The 25912-nt window shown below is 51.5% G+C and overlaps 2 protein-coding genes and 1 long non-coding RNA gene across 9 annotated transcripts; 1 reads left to right on the forward strand and 2 right to left on the reverse strand.

The window, feature by feature from the left end:
• Positions 1-217: 217 nt before the first annotated feature.
• Positions 218-3356, reverse strand: Ccrl2 (chemokine (C-C motif) receptor-like 2). Of its 4 annotated transcripts, none has more exons than XM_013513478.1 (4): positions 3066-3356; positions 2788-2983; positions 1794-2036; positions 218-1309 (listed from the first exon to the last, which is right to left on the reverse strand). In XM_013513478.1, exons 2-4 carry the CDS (start codon positions 2863-2865, stop codon positions 266-268), a joined length of 1365 nt encoding a protein of 454 aa, XP_013368932.1. In that variant the 5' UTR covers positions 2866-2983; positions 3066-3356; the 3' UTR covers positions 218-265. The 4 variants fall into 4 exon arrangements, with proteins under 4 accessions (XP_013368932.1, XP_013368933.1, XP_005383501.1 ...); XM_013513479.1 differs by adding an exon at positions 1668-1704 and having other exon boundaries at positions 1794-1985; positions 2788-3117; XM_005383444.2 differs by having other exon boundaries at positions 1794-1985; positions 2788-3356.
• Positions 2029-14524, forward strand: LOC106148365. Of its 2 annotated transcripts, none has more exons than XR_001233733.1 (4): positions 2029-2300; positions 7105-7218; positions 7821-7894; positions 11420-14524. It is a non-coding gene; the product is annotated as an uncharacterized LOC106148365 (long non-coding RNA). The 2 variants fall into 2 exon arrangements; XR_001233732.1 differs by lacking the exon at positions 2029-2300 and adding an exon at positions 4185-5069.
• Positions 14525-16326: 1802 nt separating this feature from the next.
• LOC102027648 (C-C chemokine receptor type 5) lies at positions 16327-20935 on the reverse strand. 3 transcript variants are annotated; one of them, XM_005383448.2, is made up of 2 exons: positions 20790-20935; positions 16327-19303 (listed from the first exon to the last, which is right to left on the reverse strand). In XM_005383448.2, exons 1-2 carry the CDS (start codon positions 20866-20868, stop codon positions 18231-18233), a joined length of 1152 nt encoding a protein of 383 aa, XP_005383505.1. In that variant the 5' UTR covers positions 20869-20935; the 3' UTR covers positions 16327-18230. The 3 variants fall into 3 exon arrangements, with proteins under 3 accessions (XP_005383505.1, XP_013368934.1, XP_013368935.1); XM_013513480.1 differs by lacking the exon at positions 20790-20935 and adding an exon at positions 20491-20774; XM_013513481.1 differs by lacking the exon at positions 20790-20935 and adding an exon at positions 20352-20466.
• Between the last annotated feature and the right edge of the window lie 4977 nt (positions 20936-25912).

Consider the following 25912-nt stretch of genomic DNA (forward strand, 5'->3'; position numbering starts at 1 on the left):
CACTTTTTTTTTTTTTTTGGTTTTTCCCCAGTACCGGGAACCGAACTCACGACCTTGCACTTGCCAGGCAGGCGCTTTGCCGCTGAGCTAAATCCCCAGCCCCTAACCTTGGACCACTTGTGAGAGGGAAGGCACTCAGGTCTGTGGCGAGCCTGGCACACCTGTGCTCCTGTATCCTGTTGTACATACAAAGGTAATAAAAGGCCCACAAGCCACGCACAGAGACCAAAGTCAGTGTTTATTCGACCCGCCCTTAATGCGGGCGCTAGAGTTGAGTGGACCTGTCCTGGCTCTCTGTCACCGTGCCCCGCGTGGCTTCCCCGACACTGGGCTGGGGCGGGCTCTGGCCACACCGAAGGAACAGGTTGCAGAGGTGTCTCCGAAATGCCCGGTCAAGCCACACGTACAGAAGCAGGTTGACCCAGCAGTGGGCGGTGGCGATGGTCTTGGTGACCTGAATGCTCGCGTCCAGTTTGCTGCTGCTCTCGCAGCCGTGCAGGGAGAGGCACTCTCTGAAAGCGGACAGGAGAAGTGCGATGCCGTAGGGCGCCCACATCAAAAGGAAGACGACCACGACGCCACAGACGAGCCTGAACCTCTCTGACTGCTCCTCCCCGCTCCTCATTCGCAGGCAGCCGTACAGGAGAACAGACAGTGGGAACACAAGCACCAAGATGTTCATCTTTAGAGCCAGAATATGCTTCCAGGAAGTCTCCTCCACCGGCAGGAAGTGAGGGTTGCTAAAGGAGCACCTGGAATTCCGGTCTTCTGGCGCAAGTATATAGAACAGTAATTCAGGTAAAGAGACCAGAAAGGCCATCAGGCCTGTCAGCAGTGCGGCAATGACGCCGCTGGTCACTGTCCTGAGGGCCGAGGCCAGCCCTCTCACCTGGGATGCGTGCACAGTGAGGAGCACGTTGAACAGAGCTTCCCCGTGCAGTCCGAAGGCGTGGAGCAGGACGAGAACTCCACACTTGGGGTGGTCCAGGCCTCCCCCGTGCGTGGTCGCTGGAGCCCAGAATGGCAGGGGGAGCAGGAAGCACAGATTAGAAAGTGCCACGCCGAGGAAATAGATATTTTCCACATGCTTGAGTCCTTTATATTTGATCAGGATGAACAGAACCAAACTGTTGGAGAGGAGGCCGACCGTGAACAGGCTAGCACAGACCTGCCCCGCCTGCTGGGCCGACAGGACCCCGGAGGCGGACTTGTCGCATGGGTGTACCTCCTCGCCGCTCAGATCCCCGTCTATGAGGACGTCGTACTCGTCCTCAGGCACCGCTGTGTAATTAGCCATCTTCTGGCTGACCTGTGGAGAAACAACAGCTGCATCAGCCCAGAGGAAAGAGCAGAGACGCTTGGTCCGCAAAGCGCTGGACTGTTATTGTCACAGTGAAATCACCCTGATGCTTCCTTCCAGCCAGAGCCCTCCATATCTCTTAAGAGGAAATAAAACATTTCTTTAATACATGCCCTGGTCCCCAGAGCAGTGACTCAGATGTTAGGGGACGAGAATCATCTCTTACATTCTTTTTGGTAGAGAAACAAGACCTGCCTACCCGAAAACAGCCCTGAGCAACAAACAGTTAAAGAGAACAAAAGACCACAGCTTCATTGCGAGACACAGGTGCAGGTTTAACTTCTGCAAGTTCAGAAAGTTCGCTCACCCGTGAGAAGGCTTCCTCGGCAGGCTGAGACGGTTTCCTCTCGAAGGACATAAACAAATGTTTGCAAAAGTGAAACCATGCCGGGCACAGACAGGGACAGGGCAGGGGACACCCAGAGGGACTCACCTCTTGCCAGAGTTCCGGGGTGGGGAGAGGGTGTTGCCTCTCTGCTGCCCATGGGGAGGCTGTGGGAACACTTGGGGGGCTGCTTCCTTCTGCACAGACCCGTCCTGACCCGGGAGGCAAGGGAAGCCACGGCTCAGTCCCCCTCCAGCAACCCCGGCGCCTCTGCCCTCCAGCAGCAGATCCAATTGGTAGCTGGAAGAAAGTGACTTGAAAGGTCCGGGACCTTTGCAGCTTTCTCAGCCTCTGGGAGAAAGCGGGAAGTTGTTTTTCTTTTCCTCCCTGCACCCCGCCTTTGATTTCCCCATGACCTGCAGACAGCTGTCCCTCTGCCTGATAAGGGCTCTGAGCTACCCCCTGCTGGGACAGATAGGAGGGGTGTGACGTGGGGGCCTGAGACCACAGCCCCTCGGAGAGTAGGCGGCAGCTGCCAGAGGAGAAAAACGTCCACGGTCAGCACAAGTTCGTACCCCGGGGTCCTGACCCTCAGTGCAGTGTCACCCCCCCCAGGTCAGTGCAGGGAGACCCGCAAGGTGAAGGCTTGTGTTTGGGTTTCTGTTGTCATTTGTGAGCCGTGCGGGGTGGGCTGGCATAGCACAGGAAGTAGGGAGATGAAGCCACGGGGTCCGCCGGGAAGGAGGCTAGGACAGTGGGGACAGGAATGGGCTGCAGAAGGCTGCCCTGGGCGGCCACAGCTGGAAACACAGGGGTCCCTGCAAGCAGCCAAAGCTGCCGGAGGAAGAAAACCCGAGTGAGGACGGGAAGGTGACAGCAAGTCCGGCAGACAGGGTAGCCCCACACGGCCGGGGGGTGGGGAGAGGAAACGGAAAGGACCCTGAGAAAAGAGCCCTGCTGGGGCCAGGGAGGGCGGGGAGGAGGAGGCGCGGTTTGGAAGAGGATGAGAAGAGGAACTTGAAAGAACTTGAAAAAATGTGGATGAACTCAGGTCAAGGGCTCTTGGCAGCTGCCACCGACCTCCTCTGGGGACCCGTCCTACCTCTTGGCTGGGCGTGGGTATCTCTGGTTCTGGGATGTCCTCTGCTCGGCCAGAGCTGTGTCCGAGGTGGCAGTGCATCCAGGAAGAGTCCCTGTCCTCGCAGACGCAGACCACGAGAAACCATTAAGAGAGAAGGAAACTGGGAAGAGCCTGGACAGATGCGTGGTTGAGCAATAAACCCCACAGAGCCGGAGTGCTGAGAAAGAAGAGAAGGCGCCGGCTCGTGAGGGCTGGTGCTGGTGGGACTGGCCGCCGGCCTCTTCCCAGGAGGCGCTCACCTCTGCCCAAGTGGGGACCAGAGGGCAGCGCTGGTCACGGGGCCCTGGGAAGCCCTGTCACTGGTGGTGGTAACCCCCGGGGGCAGCAGCGTTTCCTCCTCCTGGGGTCTCTCCCTCCTGCCGCTGGGTAACTGGGATCACCCCAGGACACGGGAACCAAGTGGGTGGCTCATGCTCAGTCCAGGACAGGAAAGCAGTCACATCTGACTTGGCAATGAGAGCAAGCCCTGAAAATACTGTCTGCTTTTTAGCTGGGCACTTGGAGGGGAAAAAACAGCGGCAGGCATCACGCATGCTGTGTGTCACAGAGTCGCGCTGTGTTTGGGAAATTTTAAGTTTTCCCCAGGAAAGCCTTTTCCTGTAAACTCAGGATCACTCCTACTTCCTGATTAGCATAGCCTCCACTTTCAGTATTGTTATTCTGGCTCCATTCCCAGTACGCTGCCTACCCGCACCCACACTGTGGGATTCTGGAAACTTCTTCTACGCTGGTGGGAAGGGAAAGCTTAGGGCTCCAAAGCTGAGGCCGGAGGGAAAGTCCGTTTGCCATCCCAGTATCTGAACCCGGAGAGGGCTGTCCTGCTAGTCAGCTTTCCGTCACTGTGACAGGGTGCCTGCAGAAGGGGAGAGGGTGATTTTGGCTCATGGCTTCTGGGATGTCAGGTTGTGGTTCCAGGGCCACAACCCTGAGGCATGATGGCTCTCTTTGGGGACTTTGCAGTCTAAAAAGCTATCACTTTATACTCTTACTGCCCACTACACGTGGATCATCCATTCACTCAACAAACATTTGTAGAGGGCCTGGCATGTGCCCAGCCCAATGAACAAAATGGGCAAAAGTCCTGGCCTATGGGGAGCTCCCATTCAGCAGACAAGGATGAAATAAGCAAGTCAGTTGTAGGTTGGTAGGAAAGAAGGGCTCTGGGGAAGGCATGGGGGCGGGGGGACAGGAGTGAAAAGGGCCAGGTGGGGAGGGAGTCCGAGGAAGCCCTGTGGAGACGGTGAGGCTGCAGAGGCCATGGGTTCCGCCCAGCCGCTAATGCTCACGAAGCTCTTACGTCAGGGACTCAGTAGACGCTCACCAGTGGTGATTTCAGCAGTAAGTATAGAGAAGACACAGAACACTCTTCATGTTCTAGTGACCTTTGATTAAAAAAAGCAGAGGCCACGGCCTGGTTATCCATCACTTTCCGGGTTGAAGGGAGCCGCCTTGGTCTTCTGTGGCTCTTGGGCTGGACGCACACGTGGGTCCCCTTTGCCAGCTGGGGCAGCAGGTGTGGGAAGGGCACGGTGAGAGGCACAGCCTTCTCCTGCTGGCTCCAGGTTTTGGGGTTTTGTTTTTCCCCTTTGGGATGATTTGCCAGTTGTGTGTGGACAGCCGGTGGTGTGGGCCCTCTGGTGATGTTTGGGGGTGCCGCGGTTCATGACACGGACACAGTCCCTATCTCCCCGTCCACGTGTGGGAAGCGAGGTCCAGGGCGGTGGCACTGAGAAGCATCAGGACCTTGGAGAAGTGGCACCCAGTGGGAACTTGCTGGGGGCACTGCTCACGGGGGGGTGATGGTCTCAGGGGTCCCCAGTTAGTCCCTGGGAGAGTGAATTGCTACAGACAGCAAGGTTTCTGGCTTCGTGTCTCACCCTATGCTGCTCCCTCTCACCTCCTCCCACCATGACGCCATGGCTGAGCTGGCACTGTGCCCTTGAACCTCTAAAACTATGAGTTCATGAACTGTTCTTTATAAAGTATGCAGCCCCAAGTGTTGTGTCACAGAGACAGAAAGCACGTACACCACAGCACGTAGCTTCCTCTTGATTCTTGCTGTCACCCTGAGGGCACCCCTAGCAGAATCAGCTGTTGGCTGAGAACAGCCTCCGGGCAGAGCAGTGCTGGACAGAGCAGTCCCGGTTTCCGTTCTGCTCCTGCCGGCCAGCCCCCACCCGCAGCCCCTCAGCGCATGTCATGACTGCACGGGCCCTCATGGCCACTGTCGCCTCTCCCACCAGGTCTGGGTCCACCTCAGGAGGGAGGGCAGCTTCCAGGTGGGCTCCTTCCTGCGTGCTCAGCTGAGAGTCCTCGATGTTCGCTCCTTCTGCCCTTCCTGTCTTCTTTAGAGTTCTGTCTTTAGTAGTTCATCACCTTTGTTAGTAATTTTTAAATATCTAATGCCAGCTATTCAAATTACTAGTGCAGTTTCTGACTCTTGACTGAATGCTGATTGACATAGACAATACATTTAGTTCAGTGTCGGGATGGTGAATGCCATCTTTCAGAGATCTAACCTGATATTAAGAAATGGAGTGCTACTCTGCCATAAAGAAGGATGAACTTGAGTCCCTTTTAGAAACATGGAGGCACCTTTTTTAAAAAAAAATTGAGATAAGTTCTCACTATGTAGTGCAGGCTGGCCTTAAACTCGATTATGTATCCCAGGCTGACCTTCAACACATGGTGATCCTCCTGCCTCAGCCTCGCAAGTGCTGGGAGTACAGGCATGTGCCACCATGCCTCACTGCACCTTGAGACCATCATGTTAAATGAAATAAATGAAATACACAAATATCACATGGTTTCTCTTCTAAGAGAAACCCATGACATAAATAATTAAGGAGCAAAATAAAAGATAGACAATAGGCAATAGGGAAATCCCTCTTTTGCAAAAGGGAATGGGACCAAGAAATGGAGGGAGAAGAGCGGGAGGGGAGGGGGTGAAAAAGAATTGGGATGTTCCGTGCACACGCACCAGCTCCCCATGAGGGATATGATCGTATGCTGCTAATGTGCTAATAAGAAAGTTAAAGCTGAAAAAGAGAAGAGTATTAGACTGTTAAAAATTATGATCACAGGACCCTTCCCCACAATACCAGTTCTTTCAGATTATGGCTGTTATCTATCTATCTATCTATCTATCTATCTATCTATCTATCTATCTCTCTATCCATCATCTATCTATAATCTGTCAATCATCTAATCTATTATTAGCCATCTATCAAATCATCTATCTACCTATCCTGTCAATTTTTATTAGCAAATATGACAGTATAAGAAATTTGGGAATCTGTGATGCTGACATCCCCAAGTAACAGTTATTATAATTTAAAAATAACACTTTTGAATGAAAATATGCATAAACAACTTTTAGAAGACACTTCTGTGCGGATCGGCAGTTGGTTGTTGAATATTGGGTCTAAGGGGTAAATCCCCAGATGTTGCGACCTTGGGGATCTTGAGAATGTCCCACCCCACCCCAAGCTTTCTTGCACCCTGGCTTGTGCCTGAAATCCCACCCTCCTGCCTCAGCCACCGAGCAGCCAGGACTCCTGAGAGGGAGGTGATTTTTCCGAAACAAAAATCACCCACAATCGAAACAGAAAGCTCAGATTTTGGATGTACTTCTGGGAAGAGGGGCTGTTAACTGCCCCCTGAAGCAGCTCTTTCTGCAGTCCCCACTTCCTTCTGCCGTGTGCTGGAACATGTGGGACAGGAGGACACTTACTGAATATGTGTTATACTAACTGGGCTGAAAATGCAAAGTGAGCGTCTTACTGTGGGAATTTCTCAGTGCTCTTACCGTGCTAGCAGGCGTCACTGTCCTCCCCGACCAAGAGAGGGGTGCAGGTTTCCCAGGGAGGATCACAGAACCCCCTTCTTCCTTTGCTTTATTTATTTTCAGTTGACAAATGCTAATTGTGTATTGCTATTAGAGGAGCATTCAATCAAACGAACATACCCATCACTTCACCAGTTCATTATTTTTCTGGTGTGGGAGCACACTACAAGTCTCTTGTAGAACTATTTTTAGCTATGGTCACCATGCAGTGTACCAGACCACTAAAACTCACTTCTGCAGCCTGAGAGTTTTACCCTTGGATCTACATCTTCCCTTCCCCCATTCTCCCCTTGTTTAGCCTCTGGTAATCACCTTTCTACTCCGAAATTGACTCTGTAAGATGTCATATACTTGAGATCACACAGTATTTGTCTTTCTGTACTTGACTTTTTTCTTATGCTTATGACTTAGTATAACGTCTTCTTTTCCAGGAAGCATACTGTTCCATGGAGGATATATGCCACATATTCTTCTACTGATAGACACCCAGATTGCTTAACAGCTTGGCTATCATAAATAATGCAAAAATGAACACAGGAGTGCAGGTATCTCTTGGCTGTACTAATTTGAAGTGAGATTTCTGGCTTATAGGGTGATTGTAGCTTCAGTGTCTTGAGGAACCACCATACTATTTTCTAAAATGGTGGCAGAAATTAACGTGTGTGTGTGTGTATGTGTGTGTGTGTGGTGCTGGGGATTAACACGGGCCATCGGCATGCTAGGCAAGGACCTCACCACTCAGCTACGTCCCCAAACCACGGGTTTACATTCTTACCCACGGTCCACAGAGGTCCCTTTTCTCCACAGCTTTGACGATGCCTGTTATCATTTGTCTTTTCATGACAGCTGCCCTAACAGGTGTGAGTTGATCTCTCGCTGTAGTTTTACCTTGCAGTTCCTGTTTTTTTTTTTTTTTTCATATATCTATTGGTCTCATAGTACTAATTTGGAAGTGTTCCCTATTTTTCAATTTTTTTGGAAGCCTTTGAGGAGGATTGATCTTAGTTCTTCTATAAATGTTTGGCAGAATATGGCAGTGAGGCCATCAGGTCTGGGACTGTCTTTGATGATGGATAATTATTATTGTTTTGTTATTGTTCAACTCAGATTTTCTGCTTTTTTCTGATTCCATCTTGTGTGCTTCTAGGAATTTACCCATTCTTCGGGATTACACAATTTCTCGCCGTGTAGCTGCTCATAGTAACCTCTCGGATTTCTAAGGTACAGGTCCCAGTGCTTCCTCTTTCATTTCTAATTCTGTCTGAGTATTCTCTTTTTCTTTGTTAGTCTCACTAAAAGTTTGGCAATTTTATCTTTTCAGAAAACAACTTTTAGTTCTACTGACCTTTTTGATTGTCACTGGTCCCTATTTAAAAAATAATTCGCTTCAATCTTTGTTATTTTATTCCTTCTGCTAAGTTAGGACTTATTTTGTCTTTGGCTGGTTCCTTGAGGTGTAACGTCAGATCTCTCACTGGGGATTGTTCTTCTGTTGTGTAGGCGCTTATTGCCGTAGCCTTCCCTGTCGGGACTGCTTTGGCTGCCCCTGTAACTTCAGGTATTATTGGACTTCAGGTTTGTGTGAGGCTCAGGTCTCGGATTTGCATTTTCCCATCCTTGTACGACCTACACGCAGCTTCTTGGCTGTCTTCTGCTTGCGAGAGGGCTGCAGCCACATTTCCTAACTTCTGGCTGCATTCGGGGTCATGCTCAGCTCCTGTCTCATGGAGTCCAAGGATTAAACCTTCCTCTTCATATTCTTTGCACTTAGTGGCCTTTTTTTTTTTAAATGTGTGTGACCTACGATTTGTCAATATCAGGCAGTAACCAAAATGGTAAATAGTGACTGAGGCGTGTTTCAGTGAATTTTGTTTACAACTGTAGCTCACTTATTCACTTCACAGACCTTTTTGTTTTGCTTTTTGAGACAGAGTCACGTACATAGTTCAGGCTGGCCTTGAACTCACTCCTGCCTCAGCGTCCCAAGTGCTGGGATTACAGGCCTGCCCACCAGCCCCAGCTCTCAGCCCAGACCTTGCTAGCTCTGTCTTGAGGTGCTCTGGCTTTCCCTCCCGTGTCTGCTCCCCATCCGCCTCTCCCAAGGTTATGTCTCGGAGCTCCCTTGTTAGCTACAGACTCTTCACTCCTCCGAGTCTTGGTCGGTGTGGGGGCCATGAGGGGTTTTCGGAGGGAGGTTGGAGAATAGCTCAGGGGATCTGGCTCTGGCTCCTTCCGGCTGGGGCCTCGGTGGGCCACCCTGTCCCTTGACCCAGGGACAGACTGCGTCACACAGCATCCCCTTTGCCCCTTCCTGTGGGACTTGGGGCATGAAGGGGAAGCTGCTCTCACCGGCTCCGGGTACCCAACGTGCGATGGCTCCCTGCGCCTACATTTACATTTCTGTAAAATGCCCTCCAATTTCTTCTGCTGCCTCACTTGGGCATGCTGCTTGGTTCTGCCAGGAACTTTGCCAGACCTGGGGGAAATGGTGAGAGGAGCAGACCTAGCCGTCTCCCTCACTGACCCCCGAGAGGGACACGGCCAGGAAGAGGACGGATTATAATCCTGGGGTCCCATGCAGAGGGGCGTCTTCAATTCTGGGGAGTGGGCCAGGCCTGGGTAGCCCCACACCAGCCATCCCCCATGAATCTCTGCTCTGTCCCCAGGGGATGGTGGCCCCGATGGTGGTGGCTAGGAAGGTTCTGTCCAGGTGGAAAGTTCTAGGCTCCCTGCCAATTTTGCTGACCCCAAGTAACAAAAACTAGAAACTAAAATTTCCAAAGCTACAGTGTCGTAAGACCTTGCAACCCACACAGGGGCTCGCGCAGCCTGGAGGAGGAAGTCACAGCCCGGTGAGGCCACATTGCCCCTTGCTCAAGCTGACCACTCGCTGGTTACTCATCAGTGCTACCAGAGGGCGACAGAAGGGTCACAGAGGAGCTGGACAGCCCTTGCAGGCCAGCGGTCCCAATTTCCATAGGCCCCATAGGTTTCATAGGTTTCTATGGGGTTTCATAGGTTCAGGTTCAGGCACTGGTCCAAGATGATAACAGGTCATTCACGGATATTAGTAGATCATTAACGGATAAGAACTGTTTCTCTTATGAACAGAAGTAAAAAGTGATATGCGGAGTAGCATCCTCATTTGGAAATCTTCCCTTTAATAAAATTAAATTCTGACCCGCATTCATTGTACAGGGAAGTCTGGGGCTCCTCTTCACTTGGGGGTCTCTCTGGGGTCCTGCTGGGCCTCAGCCAGGGCAGCCCCTGACCCACAGCCTCTGAGGCCTTGACTTGAGCAGGCGCCTGTCTCTGCCCCGAGTTCAGGACTGCTATCTCCTGACGGTCTCGGAAGATCCCACGCACCCTCTGGAAAGGCTCTGAGAAGACGTTGCCATCCCAGGGATCCAAGACCCTCGAACCACAAGGCCAGCTCTATCCACTCCAGCAAGCCCAGAATTTGGGGACAAAAGCTGTGCTTTTCTGGAGGATCAGGAAACATTACCACGAGCTCCAGGGCTGCCTGGACCCCCTGACCTCGAGGTTCCGGTCTCATCCCTGGGTCCCTGGATGTCTCTTCCTCCCTCATCTCACTTCCGGTCTGGCCCTGTCACATGCTTTCTGCCCTCCCACACCCCTCTCCCCAGGACCACTAGGATGCCCTAACTTTCTAGCACATCTGCTTGACTTGGGGGCTCTTTTGCTCCCTGGACATCTCAGAGGAACTAGCAGGGAAAAGTAGGACTTTAGAGGTTAGATTTTACTCTTAGGAGACAAGTGGCTTCTCCAGACTTCTGCAGCCTTGGGCATTAGCCGCCACCCCACCTCTCCTCAGCCCAGGGAAAGGGACAGCATATACAGATGCTGGTGTAGGGAGAACAAGTCCAGCTTTATTTCCACAAGGAAGGGAGGAAGAGGTCCAAATAAGCCTGAGCTGGACATGGTGGCACATGCCTATAATCTGAGTCATGGAGAGGCTGAGACAGGAGGGTTGCTGTGAGTTGGAGGTCAGCTCTATCTCAAAAAATCAAACCAAACAAAATAAGCCTGGACAGGTCTGTGTCACTGTGTCCCTCCCTGCACTGTGCCTTGCTGTCAACAGCACACCTGTACTCAGGAAGACAGCGATTTGGGAGACGAGGCCCCTCCATTTCCTCAGGGCTAACTTTGAGTGAATCCTTTTTCCCTTTTTACCAAGATAACTGGCCCCCTTTGATCTGATCAGCAGTGAGCAAAGGAACCTGAGCATAAGGACCTGAGTGGCCCTCACCATTGGGGCCCTAAGCCACCCAATCTACCCTGTGGTGTCCACTGCCCAGGACCCTGGGTCTAGATGTCTACACAGGGCTCTGCTGAATTCAACACCACCACTTCTAGTTCCCACTGACGGAACTTAGTGTCCTCGAGGATTTGGGGATTATCCATCCTCCCATGCAATAAAGTCAGTGCTCCCATTTCCACGGCCCCCGCCTCTCCCTAAGGGCAAGTCTTGATGGCCGCCTGGGCTCCCCCATGGTCATCGGGCCTCCTCTTCCTCACCTCCCTCTGCCACCCTCCAGCCTTCACTGCAGCCCCAACCTGAGGCCCCACACTGGCCTGGCTCCCGGCTTGCTGCCCCCTGGACCCCTCAGGGGGGTTTGAGGTCTGCCTATCTCTCCTCTCGCCAGACCTGTCCCGCTGTCCTGTCCACTCCCCCGTCCTTAGTCCCTGAAGTCCCTCTCCATGGCCTCTGTGTCTTCTCCACAGTTTCCGCTGAAATTCCTGCACTGGCCTGAGTATGGACGCACTTTTCCGCGTCGTTGCTCCCGTGTGAGAAGAGATGGGAAGAACACCTGACAACGAAGATGAGAAGGTTTCGTTACGAATAAGACTGCTCACCTGCGCAGATCCTGTGAGTCAATGCCTCTGACAGTGTGGCGCTGGCTTGCAGGTCTACCGAGCTGCACCATGATCCAGGTCCCATGGCAGCTGTGGGCTGGGAGTCCTGAGTGCCAGGGGAAAAAAAGCGACACCCTCATGTGACTGCTGCTCCGTCTGCAGACTCTTAGATCAGCCCTGCAAAGTAGGAGCTTGTGGCAGCCCTCAGCCCAGCACGCCGGCCTCTTCGTAAGCATTGTTCTGCCAGTGAATAGACGTCAGTATGAATCCTCTGAGTTAGAGACACTTTCTGCTGTACTCTTTACTTACTCCTCGGTAGGGGTACCTGGAGGGAGGAGGAGAAAGACATTTTGATGCCTTGAAATGGGACAGCACTTGGAGAGAGCCACATGCTGCTCTTGGTGACAACACCAGGTCCCTTAGGAGAGCAATCGCTAACAGCACAGGCAAAGGGCTGCGCATTGTGCAGCTAATGGGCAGCAGAGGCCCTGGAGTCTGCGCTGGCTGAAACTCTCTTGGCCCAGGTGGTAATGATCTGCTCAGGGTCACCTGACCAGGAAGAGATGTGGGCTTGGCTGGCAGGTTCTGCAGACAACTGTCTGTTGTCTCATACCCACGCTCACACAGCACCCATCTGCCCACCTGTGTCTACCCACCATCCCCCATCTTTGCCGAGCACTTCCGGCCCCAGAGTTCACCCCGCCCTCATTTATCTCCGCACATGTGCAGAGCGGTTCCCACCAGAGCTTGGAAAGAGCTGCTACTCGACCTTCCTCAACCCCAGGCGCTTGCCGCATCCTTTCCTCTGGCCCTCGTCCTCGGGCTGGACCACTCTTCTTCCCCTGGGTCTCAGGCCTCCTCCCTGGACTGTCCAAAGTGCTCTCCAAATGCCGGTGGGACTTTGTACGTAAATATTAAGATTTTTATTTTTAAACTTCATTGCATTACATTCAGTGGTATTCATTTTCAAAAAAAGTGTTGTTTTGAGTCAAACCAAAGGGAGTAAGTTATCAGACATATCCACTTTTCAGTAAAATGTAAGAGCAGTTTGTCTTGTGTGTATGTACGCGTATTTAGACAACATGCCAGGCCTGCCAGGAGTTACTGTTTTAATGCTGATGTGGAATTCTCTGCAGAATTACCATTGCTTTGACCAGTGCTGGCATGAGCTGGCCTGGCTCAGGGTTCTTTGGGAACAGTGTTTTGCTAGAGGGGAGTTATTGGGGTCGGCTCACAGGAGAGAAAGGAAACTGCTGGGAGGTGAACTCTTCAGCCACACTAAGCCCAATCTAGGGTCATGTGTAGAATAGCTCAAGTGGCCCTCTTTCTACATAGGCGTCTTGTTTGCTCTTGAATTTGAAGCTGGCTCGCTCAGCAGGGTCTCAGACCTCTCTCTTTGACTTTCTTTCCACTTGGAAAAGATGGGCTGAAAGGCAATCCAAAACCTGGCAGGAAACTAAGGACTTGGAGCCTCTAATGTAGATATTTCAGGGAGCCACAAAGTCCAGGTTCGCATGCTTTAAACACAGGTGTGTGAGAAGACGCTGAGTGCAGACCCTCCCCACCACACGCCAGCTATTTCCCACCCAGGCGTGGTTTGGCCCAGACCCCAGCCTGCGCTTTGCTTGGTGTTAGTGGTGCTTCTCAAACTTAGCCAGGCACTGAGCCACCTGGAAAGTGTTTAGCAGTCAAAACCACAGGCAGTGCTGTAGACCCATAACTCAGACTTGCTCGGGGTGGACCCTGGGGTCACCAATTGTAAAACTCCCCAAGTGATGCCAAAACACAGCCAAGATGAAGCCAGGGCCAGCGCAGGGCCACCACGATGTTCGCCAACTCCCCGAACTTATCCAGGTTGATGGTGAGGGGAGTCAGATCTCCTCCAGCAACCCCCTCCTCAGCAACAGCCCGGGTACCACTGGGAAACACCCACAACACCCCCAAGACATGCTGATGCCCGGGCCACCCCAGACCTGCACGTCAGAGCCTCTGTGGTCTGAGCTGACTGGTCCTCAGCCACAGTTCCATATTCAACATGGACAGTGCCATGAGAGGGCTGCATAAAACGAGCCAATAGGGGAGATGCAGGAAGGAGTGTAAAGGATAAAGAACCCACCCACTTGCTCATCAGACTGGGCGTTTCGAGGGCTTGGCTGTCCAGGATCATGGAGTGAAACGTAGGCGCTGAGGGCATTTTAAGCACTATGAAGAATATTGAGTCACAAACATTGCCTGACCTTGTTGCAAGGTTGAGTTCAGTGCTCTGCAGAGCCTGAACAGCTGGAACCTTCATTTCTTGTCAGACACCAGCCTGTGTTCCCTTATTCTGCAGAAACCATCAGGGCTGGGGGGTTATGGGAGCTCATCTGCTCCAGCTAAGCATGCAGCAGCTGACCAGAAAGTGATCATCCTGTGCTGGTGATTATCCCTGGTCAAAGCTGATTTGCTGATGTGGCCTCCAGGGGTCAGCATAGGCCAATGTTCTCCAGGGCATCGAAGGCCTTTCCCTCAGTTTGAAAGAGACTCATCCCCTTAAGACACTGTTCCTGAAACAGGTTAGCATCACAATGGCACAGGCCTTACAATCAGACTGAGTAGCGACGATATGCAACCCAATGTAAGGAAGCCAGAAAAATGCTTATAGAAAATGATGAAAGAAATATCTCATCCAAGATATTGAAGTGTGACTATCTTTGGGGAAAATTCAGGCAAGACTTTCATGGTGAATTTTACTTCAAGGTAGAGGAACATCGGAAATGCTCTGATGTCCTGGCTCTCTGTTCTTCCCCATCCTCCAGGCCATGGAAGGGCCCTGTGAATTCTTATGGCTAGTGAGGGGTACAGGAACCAACTAGGAGGTGACCTATCTAACCTCCAGGGATCTGGTGATGAATTGGATCATGTTTGGGGGTCTGTTTCTCCCTCTGATGGAAAATAAATGGCTTGTGAACTTGATCTTCACAGTGAAAAAACCAGTGCATTTTAATTTAGTTAGAACTGTTGAAACTGAGAACCTTTGGGACACAAACATCCACAGAATCTCAATTTAAACATCACCTCTCCTTGCTGAGGATAGTTACTCCGACCTTGGTTTGTCCATGGCATGTCTGTAACCTTCCTTGCTAGGGCCCCCGGGCTGAGACCAAGGTCCCTTCACCCTGAGGTGGGGAGCAGGGTCAGATCCTGGGGGTGATGGTGTGTTCCAACTCCGAGGTGAAGGAATGGGCAGAGGATGCTCTTGGGGCTGGCTGTGGAAAGGCTCCTGACATCTCAGATATCTTTGCTTCGCCTTAATGTTGGGTACATTAAGTACAAAGGCTGATCAAAAATACGTTCACTATTTAAGAATACATCCTACAGTCAAAGACACTTGGCCACGAATCTCCCTCAAAATCCTTCCCCTCACTTTGAACACACTCGTCCCATCATTCTTACCACTCTCTGAAGCAGTTCTGGAAGCCCTCTTTGATGAATGTCTTTTCAAGCTGCAATCAAAACTATGGTAAATGCCACAGCCAAGTGCCATCCAATGGAAAGTCAGAATTGCAAAAACAAAATGCTGTGTTCTCATCACCTTGTTTATTGGATACAGCATATGTGAGTTCTGTCTCTTCCCCAAAGTCAAAATGACCATGAAAGGGAAATATTTTGAATGGATTCAGGACAACAAGGGAGCCATGACAGCACAACTAAAGACACTCAGGAAAGAGGACTCCAGAGCTTCTGCAGAACATGGTAAGAACAATGGGATAAGTGTGTATGAGGGGGAGTACCATGTTTTGAGGGCGGTTAATGGCATTGTGTCTTTTAATGTGATAAATTAAAAACTATTTAAACATTCACAGTATGTTTGGATCACACCAAGTAAAATGGAAAGGGCAGAAGGCGTGCATGGAAATGGGCCCCATCCTACCTCCTCCTTGAGGCAGCAGCTTTCACCTCGGAGGTTAGGTCTGCTTTCACAGATGTTGCGTCCCCCTGCTGTAACCCCAGGTTCTCGCCCCCCTTGTCTCATCCCACTTTGTGACCTGCAACGCGGAAGGCTGTCCTTCGAGTGTGGGAGGGAGAAGCTGTCTCCAGCCAGTGCAGCCATCTCGGCTTCTGCCTGCCCGAGCGCAGTGTGCAGTAGCAGCATGGCTGACTCTGGCATCTGCTGCCCATGACCTGCTCTGGAAGCCGAGTCTGTGGCAGACTGGAACCCAGTATGTTCTTGGGGCAGTGGGGCCCAGAGTGGCCATCTCCACCTGGAGCACCTGTCCTCTCCTAGGATAAGTGACCCATGCCCAGAAATCCAAATGTACCTTTGTCTCTGATGCAATCAAAAATAAATATGGGGGAGGACCTGCAAGTGAAAGAAAATCAACCTCCACAGCAACCAACATCATGCCCGTGCATGAGCAACCTGCAACCCGGGCTGCAGAGGAGCACCAGGCACAAGGCTGCACATCGCCTTCATTTGCAAACAGACAACTGCACATAGCCTTGTCCACTCTCTTTTCAAAGACACACCCACCCTTTTGCTGCAGAAGTAACTTAAAAGCTTTCAGGTCCAGTGCTCAGAACCTCCATCTTCAAATGCAAATGACTGAGGCAATTTGTCTCAGGAAGAAAGATGATTTTTAAAAATGTTTACAACTTCCCTCTCTTTAAACTATGACTATATTTAACGAAGGCCAATTGAAGGGTGTTTCCCAAAACAAGCTACTTAGCAGATTGCTTGACCGCTGCATGTGTTGTCTCTAAATGTACACTTGGCTGAAAGACTAAGAATACAGTTATACTTAGAAGGTGGCTTTTATTCAATGTGTGGTTTTCCCAAGGAATTTGTAACTTTCTATACACATAAGATTATACAAGTACATATGGAGATGTCCGCTGGCCCTAGGAGTGACCCAGAGGTGGAGGTCACTATCCCTCTGCACCTCCATGACCTTCCACCTGTGCGCTTCCTGCTGACACCACACACGATGCTGTGCTCCAGTTTCAGGGCTTGAGAAGAGTTCACGATGTCTCTTACACTTCTGACACCTTTGACACCTTAACCCCAAGTGGGCCTCCCCTCTTGTGTTTTCTCACCTAGTCTTTCCTATCCTAGTCTTAGTTGCTCCCAAATTCAAAAACAACCTCAAATATGGTAAAAAGTCATCCATACAACAAGAGCAGCAGCAGCAGCAGCAGCAGCACCACCACCACCACCACCACCAACAACAATAACAACATATGCTCAACCTCCCTCTGAAAAGAATAAATCATTTAGTGCGTGGGAAGTTTCAGAAGGAACCTGGAGACGGCAACTACAGCCCCCATGCTCAGCCAGAAACAGGGAGCTGAGCAAATTTTGTGGCTTTGCAACTTGAGGCAACTGTTTTCCAAATGAGTGTGTCACTTCCCCCCTTTGCCTGTTGATAGATAAACCCAGAAAGCTGGTCCATCCTTCCCTCCTGACAGAGCCTCTGGCCCCAGGCTCCTCTTTCTGCTGTGGAGTTTTCAGCTCCAGGGTGTGCAGTTCTGGATTTGAAGCTCCTGAGCTCGTGGTGGTCTATGCAGTACCCCCAGGCTGCAGGCTCCTGTGTGCATAAATTCAGAGTATCAAAGCCTTCTGGGGATGAGCATCGGATGAGATGGAGTGTGGAATGACAGGGATGCTCAGTGAGAGGGTCCCAAGTCCTTCTGTGTCCCCTGCATCCAGGCTTGTCCCCTTATATCAAGCCTTCGTTTCTTGCTCTAAACCTCCACCTCCTTTCATGTTCCACAACTCTTTCAGGTCTTCTTCCATCTGCTTGAAGCCTAGGGGCCTCCCTAGCTCACCTCCAACCAAATTCAGCCGAAGTTGTACTGACTCCACATCCTGCATGCAGGAGCAGGAGACCACCCTCACCCTGGCCTTATTGTGTCTGATCTCCTTGTCCCAAATGCTCACATGCCCCTGTCCCCCACTAGCTGTGAAATGAGCTTTTACCCAGGCCATGCTAGCCAGTGTGCTCCCTGCTCTGCTATGACTGCCAAGGCAATGCTGGCCTCCACCCCAGCCAACCTTGTCTTTCTTCCTTGGGGACAGCCCTCTGTCTTCTCATGACCATGCTTTGCCTGTGCTGCCTGCAGCCTGAAGCAGGGCTTCCCCTTCTCCACCAACAGGTGAACCAAATCCCCTCTCCCTGAGAGGTGTTCCCAGCCCTGCCAGGACACAGGACATCACTCGGCCCTGCAAGTCTGTGGAGCCTGCTGTCCGTACCTTGGAGGGAAGTCACAGCTGGAACTCGCTGCTTCTCAATGACTCACATCCTCTCTTCACTCCCAGGATGAGACAAAGACTTATACTAAACACACTTACAACATGTAGATTGCCTTGTACAAGAGAAGAACCTGTGAAGTATTTCTCACTGAACTTAGTTATTTCTGTTCAGATAATTGAACCCAAGAATTAGCAATTCTCTGAAGACATTTTGATAGTGAACTTTTGCACTGAAGGAAGAGCTCACCAGTGACTTGGTGTAAGCAGAGGGAAAACAAGGTCTCATTTTCACTGATAGATTTTGACACAGCTTTCTAGAGTTGATGGGCTTATAAACTCCCATAGACTCAAACAGATGGATGGACCTTCGTAACTTCCTGTTCCAAAAAGCCACCCCCACTCCCAGGTGTGCCTAGAAACCGAATCATGTCCCCACCTCAGACAAGCTCACAGGCCGGTGGAGACCTCCTGCTCCCCGGTGGACCGGGTGTACATGGAGCTGCTGCGCTCTGGGGCCTCTCGCTGGAAGATTGGGCAGCGTTTGCACAAGCACTTGGCCACGTGCTTTCGGAAGAACACTGAGAGGTACCCACGGAACTTCTCCCCGACGAAGGCATAGATGATAGGGTTCACGCAGCAGTGTGTCATTCCCAGAGTCTCTGTCACCTGCCCAGCCTGGTCCAGCTGGTTAGAGCTGCTGCAGTTGTTCAGGTCCACAGCCTTGGAGAAGGTGTGCAGGAGGATCACGATGTTGTGGGGTGCCCAGAAGAGGAAGTAGCCGATCATGATGGTAAAGATGAGCCTCACCGCCTTGTGCCTCTTCTTCTCGTTCCGCAACTTCAGCAGGGTTCGCAGGATGCCTGAGTAGCAGACGACCATGACGAGCAGGGGCAGCACCAGCCCCAAGAAGACCATCTTTAGTGTCTGGAAATTCTTCCAGAAATAATATTGGTGGTAGGGGAAATGAGGGGTGCAAGCATAACGGAAACCTTCTTTTTGAGATCTGATGAAAATGATTGCAGGGAGAGCAGCAAACAGAGCCACCACCCAGGTGGCCCCGCTGGTCACCACCCCGAAGCTGACTGTCCTGGCTTTCCGAGCAAACACGGCATGGACAATGGCCAGGTACCTATCGACGGTCAGGAGGATGATGAAGAAGACCCCTCCAAAATAGCCGGTCTGATAGAGCCCTGCTAACAATTTGCACATCGCATCTCCGAAGATCCAGTTGTGGGCAGCGGCATAGTGAGCCCAGAACGGGAGCGTGAGGAGGAGGAGCAGGTCGGAGATGGCCAGGTTGAGCAGGTAGATGTCGGTCATGCTCTTCAGCCGTTTGCAGGTGATCAGGATGAGGATGACCAGGATGTTGCCCACAGAACCAAAGATGAACACCAGCGCATAGAGTGAGGGTACAAGCTGGGCTGCTACTTTCTGCACGCTATCTTTGTGGCAGGGTTGTCCTGACTCATAATCAAAGTCAGTGACAGGACTGGAGGTTGGCTCATCCATCTTGTTCCACTCTGTGGATAAAGAAAAAGTGACATTTCATAGTGCTGGGCAAAGTATTTTACACCTTAGCAGGTCTTTAATTTGAAACGCAGATTTCTATACTTAATGGAGGTCCCTCTTTGGTCCCAGTAGTGAACTTTTACAGTGAAAGAAACGTTTTTCTGCCAGCTTCCCAGGTTCCCAGCTGGAGCTGAAATTGAGGAAGGCACCTCCAATCAGCGCTTGTTTTGTTGTAGCTATGAAGGTTGGATGAAGCTGCAATAACATTTTTGGGAAACTGAGGCAGACCCAGTGCCAAGCACAGCCTTTCAGTCCTCATCATAGCTGCTGTTGCTGAAGTTAGCCCACAAAGCGCAAGCTCCACAAATGATCCAGAAAGAACAAAAACAAGTCCAAGGCTCTGGGTGCCAACCACCTTTCCAAGCTTCCCGCCCATTTATCCATTTCACCCTCAAGGTGACTTCAATACCATTCACGTTTTCCAGACACAGACACCGGAGCACAAGGAAGATGAGAGAATGAATAGCCTGCCCAAAGCCATGCTTCAAGGAAGTAACTGATTTGGAAATCAAGCAGTCCACAGCCTTCCATGCTACCTGGGCTACCTGGTACTCCATAAGAGAACCAAAGAGCAGGACCATCATCCCAGTGCCTTGGTGCTCTCAGAAGGAAGTAGGTTCAGGCCCAGTCTCCTGGGAAGGTCGTAGCAGCCAACACCAACCGTCAAACCCAGACTGCCGCCCCACACTGTCTCTGAGGTTTGCGTTTGAGTTGCCATGGTTAAGAGCGAAACCCTCTTCCACTGCCACTGGCGAATGTCCTAAGTCCTGGGTGACGCAGTGTTCACATCCAGCCGGCTCAGCTCTTCCATTTAAGCCCCGCTGATCCCGCTGAGAGTTTTCTCTCCTAAATCCTTCCAAGTCTCCAGCCCACTGGAGCTCAGACTAGGCAGCTGGGAGAAGCACCCAGAAAAATCTGACCTTCACATTTTGAGGCAGAAAAGAAGAGAATCCTACATGAAAAATGCTGTAGAGCTGATATACTAGAGGCAGATATTACTTGATAGTTATAATTTGATGTTAATTTGGCTTCCCTCCTCCCTTGGGAAAACAAGACAGAGACACTGATTCTGGCAGAGACATAAGCAGAGGCGCCCCCAGTGAGGTTTCAGTTCTCCTTAGCTGGAGATGATTCTTACTGAGATTTCAGCCGAGGCTCCTCTGCCTGGAAATGTTCCTCTTGAGAGGTGAGGGGTGGTCTTCTTACAAAGCCGTATTGTCCCCTGTGAAGTCCAATGGGTTTTGTACCTTTGATGGTGTCAGACTCTGAAACTCCTTCTAAACCCTGATGCTTTTCCTTATCTTAAAGACTATATTTTAAGATAGCTCTATAAGCACTTGGTTTAGCCAGAGGTCTTCTCTGTGTTTCCTGAAAAAGCATCTACTTATCACAGAAACTGTCCTGACTAACAGGCCCGGAGGCTAGGAGGTGACTTACCAGGCAGAGTTTCTCGTTGCCTTGGGGGAGCAGATGTCTCAGCTCCTCTGCCTAGCTCAGCTGTATGATTCAAACACATACACAGCGTAAAGTAGGAAACACACAGTTTCTTTTGAAGTGGGGTGGAGTTTAATAAATAAGTGCACTGCAGGGGAAAAAAAGCAGAGAACAATTCTCCTTCTCCTCCTCCTCCTCCTCCTTCTCCTCCTCCTCCTCCTCTTCCTTCTCCTCCTCCTTCTTCTTCTTGTTTTTTTGAAGTTGCATTTAAAGTAAGCTAGAAGACAAAGCAGTAGCTTGAAAGTTTATTCTTGGGCTTCTCTTCTTAGATGATTTCACTTTTGTTTTCTGCTTATCCAACTACATAGCATGTGTGTTGGAAATAAAAAAGAACAAGAGGAAACTAGAGCTAGAAGAGCACTTGTGTCCATCTAGTCAAAAGGCCACTTTTGAATGAAAGACATTGCTGTCCAAGAGGCAAATGGTTTCTATAAGACCACAGGGCTTGTTGGCAGTGAGGCGAAGAGGGTGAGTCTGTTCTTGTACTTGTCCTTAACTAAAGCCAGCCTTCAATTCAGAAGGAGATCCTATTCTCAGCATCAAACTTGTGCCCTCTGTTGCCCAAACCCCACAACACTCACACACACATTTTTCTTTGTGACCTGAAACAACTTGTTGTGTACAAGATTCGACTGCTGGTTCATTGTGAACTCAACACACTTCCCATTTTTCTATGCATCAGACCTGGTGGGGCACGGCACTGTGTATTTCTGCTCTTGTCACTGTCTTGTGTCTCCCTCCAAGCCAGCCTGCTTTTATGAGCACTCAACTTCCCCAGACATAGGGGAGTGAGGGACAACATCCTTCATCTGAGGATATGATTTACCTGGAGCTATGGGAGACTTTCCACAGGAAGTAGGCAGCAGCTGACCGAGGGTTACGGTCAGGGGCAGGGTTGTGTGATGGTTTCGTACACTGTCAGGTCAAGCTGTTGTGGTGCTTGGTGATTTGCCCAAAAACCTCAGCTACTGACAGCAGAGCACGAGAGCCCCTGGGGTTCCACTGCCTCAGCTAAAGAATGAGAAACTTTGGTCCCTGACTGACAGGAAGGCAAAGGAGAGGCCAAATGGCAAAATTATATGTCCCCCGCCCATGGAGGTGGCCCAGCACCTGGACCATGCAGTGGCCTCCGTGGTGAGACCATCAAGCTCAAAGCCACCTCTACCTCAGCTTCCCGTCTGTGGGTTTGTTGGGAGGATCAGAGAGTAATAGGCTGTTACCACCCGTGACTCCATCTTGCTTTATTGCTGTTTCTATCCTCATGGTCAGGACGTGGCCTTTCCTCTGCACCCCGGAGCACTCGGCCCTCAGAATAGGCTGTCACTAGCCATCAACTCTGGGCAACAACTGACAGCAGAACTCACGCTCGGGGCAAGAGCTGATTTCTGTGTAGTGTTCCTACTGTGGTCCTTACACGAGTAACCCTCTACTTTCCAAGGCCTCGGGGCAAAGGAAGTGTGAGCACTGAAGCTCTGCCCCTTCTGGGTCGCTAGACCACTTGGTCTCTTGGGTGTTGGCTTCTAGGCGGCGACCAGCCAGGCCCGAGCTCAGAAACAACCAGAGGCCCCCACGGCGACCGCTCACAGTATACTCACAGTAGAAGCATGGTTCTCACTCAGGGACCCACTTGAGAGGAGTTTACTTCAGAAGCAAAATTTAAAACATTTTGTTTTCCTAACAAAATCGGTTCCCCAGGGTCTTTGTCTGGAGCAGATTCACTTCAGCGAACTGAAAAGGTGAACCCACTGGCTGTGCTTGGGGACCGGAGAAGAGTGGCTGCTCCAAAAGAACCGGAAGGGCAGGGAATCATCCAGCAGTGGAGGCGAATACATTGGTGTGAGAACAGAGGTCCGTGATTAGGTGGTGAATCAGTAGGAGAACAGCCCAGCTCTTCCCACAGGAGCAGTGCCCAAGGCCATGAGAAAAGTGTAGTCAAGCCACCGGTTTTATTACTTTACTTGACTTGTAACAAGGTGCTGAGTCTCTCCTCGCCTTATTTGGAAAATGGGGTTTAAGAAAACTCAAAAGCAAAGCCACCTTGGGGGTCTGTGGTCAGACTAATGCTCTAACAAGCATGGAGCCTTCCGGTCCTGGCCGTGGGGCAGTCCTTTCAACCGAGAAGGAGCACTGGTGCTTTAGGAAGCCTTCACAACCTGACCACACAGAAACCTCTGTAAAACTTGACAGAAAAAGACACAGCACAAGTTTAGTTCTTTCGAAGATCGTATCCTGTTCACAGATCACATCCGTGCGGGAACTCAGAGATGCTGCTGAGCATGCGCTAGAGTCCTGTTTGTGACCACGGTTGGTTCTTCCCATCACTGCAGATCTGGGCTTGTGTCTGTGACCCGTGTGTGACTACCCCCAGGGTGGCCAAGGGTGTGCGCGACACACGCTCACCCCCAGAGGGCAGTGTAGAGCAGTGCAGGGGGCTCTGAGTCGCTCTGCCTGAAGGTGTGACCTTGCCAAGACACTTGCCCTCCCTGAGCTTCCGAGGGAAGGGCCCAGGCTGCCAGGGGCTGGGGCAGCTTCCGTCTGAGGTGCTGCCTGACTGGATGTCGTTTGGGAAGTGTGCTCTGGGCAGGGTGCTCTGGGCAGGGCGTCACCTTCAGATTCCCATGGGGGACGGTCTCCTGGTCAGTCTGTTACTCCAGACTGATGGGTGTGTGCTTCATGCCACCCTCCTTTGGGGCACTGGCCGGTCTTCACTTGTCGCTGTGTCCACACGTTCTGAGGCCCATTTTGCTGTCCTTCCCCACGAGCACCATTGGAGCGAGCGCCTAGAGTGTCCTCAGGCTCTGGGGCCAGCGAACAAGCACATGAGCACCATGAGCCCCAACAGCTTTGGAAAATACCTGGGGCTTGAGTAGGCCTGGGTCAGTTCCTCTGCACACTGAGGAGGGCTGTAAATACTGCAATAGATCTTTTGTTTTTAAAAATGAATGTCTAATTATAAGACCAACATGTGCCCGTGATATGAAATGGGGAAGACAGGGAGAGGTGGATTTTCATAATCTCAAAGCACTGCTTTTCAACACACAAAATGCTTCAAGCCTGACTTTCCTGAGCACACTTTTGGGATAATTATTCTCTATATGCTGTTGCTTTTTAGTCTTTCCTTGCTTTGGATTGCAATGTAGGTGTTTCCTGGTGCTATTAAAATTCTTTACAAATGCAGTCCTTTCATCACTCCTTTCACTGAGGCCTCAGGGTAAGGGGAGCAGCTTGGTGAGTTTCAATCTGCGTGCACCGGTGGAAGCTCCGCCCACAGCGAGGGCATAAGGAACATCTTCCTTGCCCTGGAAGGCGCCCTCTGCCCGCCTGGAGGTCAGGGCCTCTCTGACTTCATACAGATTAAGTGCACCTGGTTTTAAACTTGCTATAAATGGAATCACAGCTGCTGAGCTGGCTTCTTTCCTTCAACATCACTCTCTCAACTGCGTTAACAGAGATCTGTCATGAGACAGCCAGGCTCTTTCTGTTGCACATGAACACAAACGGTGCTGTACTGATTGTCTCTGAGGTTACTCCGATGTCTTGTCAGTGTCCCCAAAGCCACCTTTGCCAGGAAGGCCAGAGAATTCCCATGACCCTCACAGAAATAGGACGAACACCCCAACTGCACCCAGTGTCACAGTTTGTCACCCGGGTCCCTCAGCAATGACACTTGGGTCCCCTCAGTACCAGCTGGAGCTTCACCTTCCGCCCGGGACATCTGCCAGGGCAGGTGCGGTTGTGTGGTCACCATGCTGTTTCTCCGCTCCTGCCTTTGTCCTCTAGACCCGTCCTCATCTCATGGTCTTCCCAGCCCCTGGGCCTCTTCCTTCCTGCGCAGAGCATCAAAGCAGGTAGGCACTTGCAGTCTGTCCGCTCCCTCACCTTGGTGGATCTGTCTGTCTGCACTGGGGAGACCTGAGCCAGCCCTGTGCCTTCAGGAGCTTTCTTTCAGATCAGTGCCCAGACCCAGGCTAATGCAAGCTGAGGAACGGTGACACAAGTCCAATGTCTCGACTCAGGTTCAGGACTCACTCTCTTCTCAGGCCTCCTCTTCTCACACGCAGCTCTGTGTTCAGCTCCATGCACACAGAAAGTTATGTACGACTATGGCCTAAGGCCCAGGGCAGGGAAGTAAGTGCCCCGAGCTTCCAGGAAAACCACCACCCCAGGGGCCAGAGACCTCTCCAGGGCCCACGAAGAGGTGACAAAACCAGCCTTGGGCCCCTCCTGCTGTGCGCATTCATCCCACTCATTAGGGGAGGGAAGGGATAAAGTGATGGGTGGGAGTGGAGAGGGGTTCCCCTGCTCGAAGCCAGGGCAAGGAATGAGGACTGGCCAAAGGGGTCTCCAGGAGGCAGCGGGCCAGGTGAGCCCAGTGCCCAGGCCTGGAGAGAGGCGTGGGTGGAGACATGCGTGGGTTGGTGAGACAGCTGGCGAGCCCCCAAAGATGCGCATGCCCTGGGATGGTGCCTGGGAATGGTAGACATCCAGCCAGACAGAGATCTTGCAGTCTAAGAAGCGTCCAAGAGGCCTGCCCACTCTGGGCTCTCCAGGGCATCTGGCCACCTGAAGCCGGTGATGGCTCAGGATTGGGTACAAAGGCAGCGTCCTTTTCCTAACCCTCTCTGTCTTCTTCACCCCAGCCCATGCCCAAGGGATGAGTGGGGCAAGAAAGATAGGACGTACCCTCCTTTTGGCACTACTGGAAGCTGGCTGGGCTCCAGGCCCAACTGAAACTGACTGGTGAGGTCACAGTTTAACAGGAATCCTCCAGGCAGGACCTTGTTTAGTACCTGAACTCTGGCTTGGGTGACACCTCTACACACACACACACACACACACACACACACACACACACATTCTTCCAAAAGTGCAAACACAGGGCCCAAGTGTCTGTGTCCGAAGAAATATCTCCAGACTCCTTCATCCCCCAAACCCAGGAACAGCCTCCTCCCTGCAGTCCCCGAGCTGCCTGGGAGCAGTCCCTCAGCAGCCAGGTTCCATCCTCTTGTGATGTCTTGGGTGGCCCTGGGTGGCCTCTCCTATCTGCCAAGTGCACCTGGAGCCAT

The sequence above is a fragment of the Chinchilla lanigera genome, unplaced genomic scaffold (genome assembly GCF_000276665.1).
Source record: "Chinchilla lanigera isolate Chin_1 unplaced genomic scaffold, ChiLan1.0 scaffold00019, whole genome shotgun sequence".
NCBI classification, from domain to species: domain Eukaryota; kingdom Metazoa; phylum Chordata; class Mammalia; order Rodentia; family Chinchillidae; genus Chinchilla; species Chinchilla lanigera.